The sequence below is a fragment of the Vigna radiata genome, chromosome 11 (genome assembly GCF_000741045.1).
Source record: "Vigna radiata var. radiata cultivar VC1973A chromosome 11, Vradiata_ver6, whole genome shotgun sequence".
NCBI classification, from domain to species: domain Eukaryota; kingdom Viridiplantae; phylum Streptophyta; class Magnoliopsida; order Fabales; family Fabaceae; genus Vigna; species Vigna radiata.
Window position 1 is genome coordinate 3,640,221 of NC_028361.1, and position 10,641 is coordinate 3,650,861.

The window sequence follows — 10,641 nt, forward strand, 5'->3', positions numbered from 1 at the left end:
CCGCTGTGTCAAGTATGTTTAAACATTTTTCATCCTGGGTTTAAACTTTGAAATGTATATTTTATACTTAATTAATTATTCTAATTTAAAGAAACATCATATATATTACTCAAAAACAATGGTATAACATATGCTACTAATTCAAAACAATATAAGTTTATCAAGAATTATAATTGTGAGCGATTCTCGGTCTCCTAAATATTTTTAGATAAATAAGTTTATCTATTTTTAAAATTAAGCAAATTTCGTCTTTCTCTATCTATTTACTTTGACTTTAAAAATTCAAAATTATAAATTTCTACTCAAAATTTCCGTACCTGTGATTGGACTAAATTGTTTTCATTTTCCTCCAAACTTACCAACTAAAACATTATTTTTCGCAAAAAATAAAAAGTCACATATCTTCCTTTTTCAAACTTTAATTTCGCACCCTAGAATGGTTTTCTAACTTCAGTCAATGTTTACTAAATTTCTGCTAAATATCTAAAATGATTTAATAAAGTCATCAGAAGTCCGAAATGTTGGATGTAAAATGAGAATTTAAGAGTAGATAGAAAACAATTATCATTGTTTTTATTTATAATTGCAAAAAGTATCACCTTATTTTATTTATATTTGTAAAAGTTTACGTAGCAATATAATAAAAGGTCATTTCTTTATTTTTCTATAGAATAAAAATATCAAAAGTATTTTGAGGATAATTTTTTTTAAAAAAAAAAGTAATAATTTGTTTCACTATGTGCGTTGATACATTTACGACCACTCAAATGCGTACTCTCTCTACACAATTGATTTTATTAATTTTTATTTAATAATTTAGTTTATCTTTTATTTAAATATCTTAATTTAATATTTTATTTTTATTTGAAGTTGTTAAAAAGTTATACAGATATAAAGTGCAAAGTAAACATTTCCTTCTATTATAAATGTATCTAAGTGAACGTGAGAAAGAGGAGAGAAGCCATGAATATTAATTAGCCCTAATTTACGTGAGACTGTCCTATTATCATTATAATTGGGAGGATGTGATGAAACTTCTTGGTATATATATCACTTTCATTACACAAGGATATCAAGCACCAATCAGATTAATTCCATATTATATATTTTAGCAGTGATTTATATTTATTTCAAAATAACAAAACAAATATACAAAGTTGAAAACTTTTTTCAACATTTAAGTTTCAAATATGGATAAAAATTATCCATTATGAATAAGAGAACCATAGACAGTTGAGAACTTCTTTTTAGCATTGGTAAAAGGTTTGAAAAGTTGTGTGGTAAAGTCTCACACATGTTGTCCCCATAAGATGATCATGAGTGGCCAAATGGAGTGAATTGTTGAACTGATTTAGGTTTTTGGTAAAGTAGTTCCATATGACAAACATGAACACTATCCTGCTTCTTTATCCAAGAGTCATTCATCTGGGCATTACGTAATCAAAGAAAGAATCAACGAAATGAGGTTTCACCACTTTAACCTTTCACCTTTGGTCCCACTGCTTGCACCATGCACGAGGTTTATGATCATCCTTCCACAACAATAATTCATATCTTCCTTCCTTCAACAAAATAATATATGAGAGAGACTGCATGATGATACATAAATAAAGAGTTATACATTATTCATATCCATGCTTTCTGTAAACATTTTCTTATAATTCCATTTTTAATTATAGAGTATACATAGTAATAAGAAGGACAAACAATAATAATGGTCTATTTCCAGCCATTATTATAAGCATAAAGGAATATCTCTTCCTTCCTTCACCTTTTTGAAACCTTCCAAAGCTCTCCCTCTCTCTCTCTCCTTCTCCAGGCAATTTCTCTCTCCTCTTTCTCCGCCTCTTAATATATATATATATATATATATATATATAGAAACACACCATTATTATCGTTATACTCAACCCATAAGAAAGATTGGCTTACTTGAGACTCAGACCAACTGACACAGAGAGAGAAGCTGGCAGAGCAGACATGGGAAGGGCTCCTTGTTGTGACAAAGCCAACGTCAAGAAAGGTCCATGGTCACCTGAAGAAGATGCTAAACTCAAGGCTTATATTGAGCACCATGGTACTGGTGGCAACTGGATAGCCTTGCCCCAGAAAATAGGTATGCTCTCCATCTCTATTCATCAATCAACACATGTCAATTAAATATTATCGCAAACCAAACTTCTCAATTACATATATATAATGATTTAACTTGCCAATCTTATTTTAGAACACAGAATTCTTTAGGTTGTTTCTTATTTTCTTTGTATATGTGTGGTTTAGGCCTCAAGAGATGCGGGAAAAGCTGTCGTCTTAGATGGCTAAATTATCTTCGCCCAAACATCAAACATGGGGGATTCTCAGAAGAAGAAGACAACATCATCTGCAGCCTTTACGTCAGTATTGGAAGCAGGTAATTAAATAAGTTCCTTATTGATCTGCTAAAATGAATTTGAATTCGTTATTCAAGTTAATTAAGGAGTCTCTATTTATGTAGAATTAAGCAGTGTCTGATGTAAACTTGAAACCCAATTAATTGATCGCTTAGAACTTGCCGGAATACATACATGCAGGTGGTCAATTATAGCAGCACAGTTACCAGGGCGCACAGACAATGATATAAAGAACTATTGGAACACTAGGCTAAAGAAGAAGCTTCTTGGCAAACAAAGAAAGGAACAGCAGATTCAAGCTCGCCGTGTCAGCAACAACCAGCAGAAGCAAGATGTGAAAAGAGAAAACGAGAATTTGATAGCAGCTTCTGAAGTCATTAATCAAGTCCCCTATTGGTCTGCAGAATATTCTTCTCTGCCTCTCCCAGTGACTGATGTTTCCTTTCAACACTACAGTCTGAACAATCAAACTTCTCTCAGGAACTTGATGGTTAATAATAAACTAGAGGGAATTAGATTTTCCAACGATCATCATCATCATCAGCAGCAGCAGCAGCCGCCATACACCAATGCATGTGAAATTCCCTCCCTGTCAAACCAGGTTTTTCCAACCATGGTAAATCATGTGGCCGTTGTGAGTGATGAAAACAATAGCGTCACTTATCAGCCATCAAATATATTTCAAGGGTTTGAAAACTTCCCGAGTGATTTTTGCGAACTGGTGTGCGTGAACTCGCAACAAATGGATCGGTCAATGGAGGGTTTTAACTACGGAAAGGAATCCGTGGACGTCATGAGCAATGGTGGTAGCACGAACACAACTTCAACAGAAAGCACTAGTTGGGGTGACATGAACTCTTTGGTTTACTCACCTTTGGTTTCTGACTACGAAGGTTGCCGACAGGGAAATCCTCGAGATGTTGTTGTTTTCGAAGAGTGTAACTACTTTGGAATGCAGATGCAATAGCAGCTCTGAATACGAGGTGGTGTAGACGTAAACTTGTACCACTAAAACCCTAATGAGTTCACTTTAATTCGCTTACATAATTTGTCGGTTTCGTAGTTTCTTGTTTCATTCAAACTGTTGCGAACATCTTCCACATGTTTATACATATTGAACAAAACTCTTTTGTTGAGGATTTCTTTTCTTTTCTATATATCTATAACCTTATGTATATGGATGGTACAGAAGGAAAGAATCTTAGTAATAGTGGGAGACCCTTGAATTCCTATAATGTGTCAGTTTTGTACTGCAGCTGGATCAAGTGCAGTTTGTTTGGATACGTGCATATGTTTATACCACAAGATGCAGTTTAATTATGATTTTCATTTATGGTGATGTACTTGGATTGAAGAATCAGGGACGAAAATCTCAGTTTCTATTGATTGATTTGTATTTTTCGCAAAGTTCATTTCAAAAGCAAAGGAAAAGCTGTGGGAAGTTTGAAAGGTGCATAACATTTTGGCTGTGAGTTAGTTAGCTTTAGCAACGGAGGCATCAAATATATGGCTGCATTCTTTTATAGTTTTGTTGATGTCTGGTATTTAGTTGGCGTACATCTCATGTGAGTCCAACTAGAAACTATAGATCATTAAGCCTCGTTGTCCCTCAACTTGGATGCCTCATATAGAATCCGCCTGACATTAACAACACATACTTTTACTTATAACTAAAACTATGCACACGTACCCATTATCCCTTTTCTTCCTGTTCATCCATTCAAAATCATAAACCCTTCTTCTAAATTATTCTCTCTCTTTCTTCCAACTATTCCTTTCCAAATGTAATCAATATCTCCATCAAAATCAATCGCCTTACATACCATTCAAAAAATACAACTGATACCACCACAATCAGAATCTTGGTTAACTTCTCCTCAGAACCACACCACATTTTCCTCTCTTTTTCTGCAATATGTCTGTCTTCCATTTCTAAAAGTCCTTCCTCACAATGGTTTATCATATACTCTTAATGAGGTGAATTAAAAAGGTGCAAGTTTGGACTATGAAGTGATTATTTTATTTTTAATCATTATTTTTTATATTGATTTGTCAGTTTTCATGATTTTTTTTAGAATAAGTTCATGGTAAGCCACCATGTATTTTAGCATCTCAATTAGATTGAAAAAACAAATTTATCATTTATAGTCTGATGAAAAATTTATTAAAAGAAAAATAAATATAATAAAAATTACAAAGCATGATAAATCATAATAAATTCATAAAAAAGAAAAACACATGAAAAAAACCTACATTATGCCATTCGTAGACAAATGATACTGTCATAAAAAAAAAATCTAAACGAACAACTGTAGAAAAACACAATAAACCATTAAACAAATTAATTTTTTTATCAACTCATTTCTTTCATATATGTAAATATTCAATTCGAGATTTTAATTTTTCAAATGGATGTGTTGATTCGTTAGAGTTGATAACACAATTGTCAATCATTAAACTTGCGCAGCACCAAATGTTTAAGGTTTTTTTAGTCCTTATCTTATTTTTGTGATTGATAGTGGCAAAGTTGTTCTGGTTGATGTGATCCTCCGTGCATGGTTCCTCCGCTTGAAGATAAGGAAGACCCATTTTCCAAAGTGTCAATGATGCCCTAAAACCTTTTGTTGGGTGATTTACCAAAAGGGTTGTTTTGGCTTCTAACTCATTATTAGAGAAGCTTTATTTATCTTTTATGCGTTATATCAGTTTCTGAGTCATATACTAAGATACATTTTTACGATACAGAATATAAAAATAAAATAATTATATAAATATAAACTTTTATATTTTTTTAAAAAAATAAAAAAATAATAAAAATAATATCAAATGAATGTAAAAAATTAAGTTTTGTAAAAGAATAATTTTCTTTCCAAAATATAACTAAAGAAGTTTTCACAAAAGTTTTTAATATGTTTTTCTGTAAAGTAATTATTAATTAATTGATATCAGTTATTAATAAGTCTTCTTCAAATTATTTGTGCGGGAGAGACTTTGATGAGCAAATATTTATACTTAGTTTGTTCATGATTAATTACTTATAAATTCTCTAAATAGAAGATTGTTGTACTCATTCATCATTAATTCACAATTTCATTTTAGAGATTCTTTTCTTTTTTAAGCTCCCAAGCTTCCGAGTGTCTACTTTATATAATAATTTATTATGAATTCTTTTTAAAAGGATTAGAACACCACAACAAGTAATAAACAAACTTAACCTAAATTCAAAGAAATTAATAAAACATTTAAGCATTTAGCGATCAGTTTTCCAGTAAGGATGGGAAACACAAAATCCCCTTGGATTTGAAGAGATGAATATCATTCTACTCATTTGAAAAACGTCTTTGAATATTTAAAATGAATAAAGTCATAATTAATTTATACACATAGAAATGAATTTTCAGTCCTTTTATTAATAGTTAACTTATAACTTTAATTCTACTTTTAATAGAATTCAATATGTTATTATTTTTTTTCATAATTTTAGCTTTATTAAGAAAAAAATAAAATTATTAATTTATGTATTAATATTACTTGAAAATTATCGCAATTTATTATTATATGACTTTTGGAATGGTAAAGAGTCCATGAATGCATATGAGAAAGTGGGAAATGGGTTCAATTGTGTGATGGTAAGTAGTTTTTATAAGACTTTTATTTGACTCCTAATACAAGACATGTAATTGTTAATTATAAAATAAATAATGAATTCCATGAAAGTCACAACTTGACATTTCTGTACATGTACTATTAAGCATGACTTTTATTCACCATTTTATTCACATTATTATTCATTTCTTCCAAAGTTGAGATTTAAAGCTAGCGAACCAAATCTAAGAAACCAATATTAGATAGTGACATTGATTTTGGATCATCTCTTTAAACAATTAATATTTTCTTTGCTGGTTTAGGTGAAATCTCTACCTTTTTATTAAATAGATTTCTTAGCAAGCGTATTCAGTATGTGAGATCATATCGCTATAATATATTATTTACTCTTCAAATTAAAAATATTTAATTATTATATTTAATAAATAATATTATTAACTACTACAAATTTTTATTTTTATTTATTGTTGTGAAATAGAGTATATTTCTTATACTTATGATTCTTGATAATTTAAAGAAAAAAAATATTTTGCTGAAATGCATCATGTGATAAATTTTCAATATTTATGAGATTGAGCACAATCTGAAAACTTTACTGAGAGGTCAAAGCAGGCCAACCCAATATTTGAATGATTGTTTCACAGCTCAGAATGCAACTCCAATGAAATTACGAGCATTTATTTAATGTTGACTTTCCTCTTCAATTCGTTTGGTATGAAAAGCTTATTCTGAATTTTTTAACGTTTAATTATTGATGTTGCTTTTCCCACATAATCTTAGAAGTGATTTGATATTGATAGTTGATTTGTCAACATTAGAAAACTTCAACTGCACCTTATCTAACTTTCAAACCCCTGTTAAAATAATTTTTTTCCTTTCAAAACATTAAATAATCATAATTAAACATCAACATTTGAAAATAAGGTAAAAATAAAAACTAAAATAAAATTTTAAGTCTATCCATCTCAGAACCGACTTTTATTAAGTCCACTTTTTTTTCCACTTATTTGCTTTTGAATTAATAATGTGTCTTACTTTTCGTATATTTATTTATATATGCATTATTGGCTTGCCCATCATTAAAAGAAAAAAAAAACATGCATTTTTTTTTCAATTCAAGCTATAGACTTAAACTAACCTAAAGTTATAAAGTTTAAATTTATGTGGTTCACTTCAGCAAATCAAAAAAATAATACGGCACAGTTGTCGCTATAATTTTACAAATTTTAGAAAGAAATAATTAATTTGGTCCTGTATCTAGTTGTTTTGTCATACTAATTATTGATGTAAAGAAAATTTAGATCAAAATCTAAATTTTATTTATGACCATAAAATCGATATTTCTTTTTCGTTTTAATTGTTAATTCGAAAACTTAAGTGATAATAATAACATATGTATAGGGTCAAAGTGATGAAAAAAAAAACAACCAAACTAAATTATAAACTTAAATTAAGGACTTTTATGACTTTTACTTGGTTCCAGTTCAATTTTAAAAAATAATAATGTTTTTTCAGAGTGAAGATGGAAACAAAAGGTATAATTAATTGGAGCTTTTTCTGCAGGATGGAAATATGAGAAATAAAAGATATAAATAAATAAACCTAATTTTTGCTCCATTTTATTTATTTTTCACCAATCTTTCTATTTTTTATTTTTATTTTTTCTTTTCAATCAAACACATTTAACTTATAAAACTTTATCTAATTTACTTTTTACTAACTTCTTTGGTCGATGAATTTTATTTTTCTTCTTTTGAAATAGATGATGTAACTTGTGAAGAAAAAAACACTTACTAGACCTAGTTGTCGCTTGGTGGAGAAAAATGTACCGTCTTTACCGACGAATCTCCATTCTATCCATTAGCTCCAACACAAAATTGATACACACATCATTACTTATCCCTTCGCCACACCATGCATATACCACTTTCACTCCTTAAACTATATCACATTTTCAACATTCCAAACCAACAGCAAGAAGACAAATTAATAAAAAAGGAGATGGCTACCATGTATATTTAATTTCTGTTGCATATTATAAATGAAATATTGAAGAGGCCAGCTTTCAAATTAATTTAATTTATTAGGTTAAAAAAATATAGTAGCGTAAAGTTTAGGATGATGAAGGTGTGGGTGAGAGATTGAGAAATGAAAGTGAAGAATATTGAATTGAAAGGTTGATGAAGTCGGTAGGAACTCGGAGCATAATCCCTTGACGAGACCAACCATTTGGGAAACAGATTCAGAGCATACCAACAAACCCTTTTCACTTTCTTTTTTCTTCCTATTATTCAATTTAAGATATCCTTTTTTAATTTACAACCCACATCAATGCTTTCAATGCTCCATTAATTATACAAACTCAGCCTTCATTCAAGCCTTCAGTCTGTTCAAGCCACGACAAAAAGCCCCATCACCACCTTCCTCCAAGGATTTAATATACTTTTTTTTTTATAGTATTTGTCGATCAGCTATAAAGTTACCCTGTCATCAACATAGTCGGATGGTTGAGAATGAATCGAGAGATCGAATGACTAGCAAAAGTGAATCGAGAGACCAAACGGTTGACAAAAGTTCATAATTAGATATTTCTATAAAGATTAAGGTAAATGTATCATATGGATCGAGCGACCCTGATATTCCTTCCTCATCAACAGGTCGGACGGTCTTGAAGACCAAAGCATGACTAATGACCAATGAGAAGTGAGATCAGGATGGACGACTAAGGACGAATGGCAGACCTAAGACCACAATCAGACTTTTAAGAGAAGATTAAGGTAAGTAAATTAATTATTAAAAGTATTATGTTAGGATTGGATCATAGTTAAGATCTCGTTAATCCCAGACCCATAACAAAAACTATAAATACATGTTAAAGGTAAGTGGTAGATAGTTCACATTTACTATGCATTGGAAAACCTTTGACAAGTACACCTCCGAATAGAAGAACGAAGAAGGAGATCAAAAAACAAGACCAGACAATACAGAAAGAGAAATTGTAAAAGTATTTGAAATGACTTGATCTCACAACTGAAATTAAACATCATAACCATTACTTTATTCATCATATCCACACTCACTACCACCACATTATACAAACATATTCTTCTTCATTCTCATATTCATTTCATCATTAAAGTTACCATATTTCTATTTATTACATTAAAATAAAACTATATAATTATACTATTTCTTTCTAACAAGAACAACACTGAAATTCTCCTTTTGTCCATTTTGACGGTGGCAGACCGAAGAACCTATGACATCTTGATGCTAACTAAAGACATTTCCTTATTTTCTTAATCTCTCCCACAAACATGCACAGATCAAAACAAAATATAATGTTTGTATTTAAAAATCTAAGCTCCAATATGGAGATCTAATAACACTGCTACACTTTCTCGTTCTCTACTAGTTATTGCTGATATTCGACTGCATAATTACTTTTTACATGTGTGTTTTTAAGGATTTTAATCTGATATCTTTGACAATATTATTCTATTAACAATATATTTTCCACGTAGATTTATTTCAAATGGACTGACAAATCTACGTGTTTTAATTCAATTCAAACCAGCACACTACAAATATTAAATAAATGAACAACTCGTTTATATTGTCAATTATAGTAAAAAATATCCTCAAATCGTTTTCCTAATGTGAATATCAATAATATTTCGTGTATAAAAAGAAAACAGTAAATTAAAAAGGGTAAAACAAGAACTTCCAAAATAAATCAACAAGATCAAAATTGCTACAACCAATACTGCTTTAGCTGATTTTTCTGATTGCAATGTTATAAGATTGTTTCGAATTGTACCTAGAATTTATCATTCTTAATTTATATTTAAACTGTCTATTTATTTTTTGCTATTTTTTAGTAATTATGTTACAAATAAAATAAAAGAAAAATACATAAATAAAATAACTGTCTTAAACTATCCACTTTGTGGAATTCTCATTGTTTTCATGATTTGCAATTGTTATTACATATAATTCCTCTCTAGATTCAGTTTCAATCTCTTCTTTAATTCCTCTTTTTCAATATTTCTTTGTCTCGATCAAGTTCTTCTTGATGTTTTGGTGGCACTTTTTTTTAATTGTTTTCCTTGATCTTATTTGTCTTCATATATTTTTCTTCACTTCTTTCAAATTGTACCGATTCACATCTTTTCTTTTTTTCTTTTTAATTTACTTCTTGATAGCCCCATCAATATGTTAATCATTGTTAACGCAGTTTGAGTAGTAGAAAATCCATTCTTTGCACTAAAATTCTTTTTTCCAATGCCTTTTTTTTATATGATGATGTATATGCAATGTATGATCTGTGCAGCCATTTTGATATAAAGAAAGTACGTTTTCAAAGTTAACTAAACTTGTTATTTTTTTCCTCTCCAAAAAGTTAAACACCATATCATTTTAATTCAAAATAATATAATTCAAAATGCATTAATTTTCATCTTTTTTTTCTCAAATTTGTGTCCTTTTGGTCTATCTTTCATATTTAAACAGGTGAAAGAATATTAAGATATTTTAATCCGTTTACATGTATAAGATTCATTATTTTATATTCCAACTTGACAATTTTTAGACATTAAACAAGAGTTTGTTTTGACAAATAATCCTACGAACACTTTACTAAAGA

The 10,641-nt window shown here is 29.6% G+C and overlaps 1 protein-coding gene across 1 annotated transcript; it reads left to right on the forward strand.

The window, feature by feature from the left end:
- Positions 1-1,913: 1,913 nt before the first annotated feature.
- LOC106777321 (transcription factor RAX3) lies at positions 1,914-3,723 on the forward strand. Its single transcript, XM_014664894.2, has 3 exons — positions 1,914-2,116; positions 2,281-2,410; positions 2,571-3,723. The coding sequence occupies exons 1-3, from the start codon at positions 1,981-1,983 to the stop codon at positions 3,355-3,357; spliced, it is 1,053 nt and encodes a 350-aa protein (XP_014520380.1). The 5' UTR covers positions 1,914-1,980; the 3' UTR covers positions 3,358-3,723.
- The last annotated feature ends 6,918 nt before the right edge of the window (positions 3,724-10,641 follow it).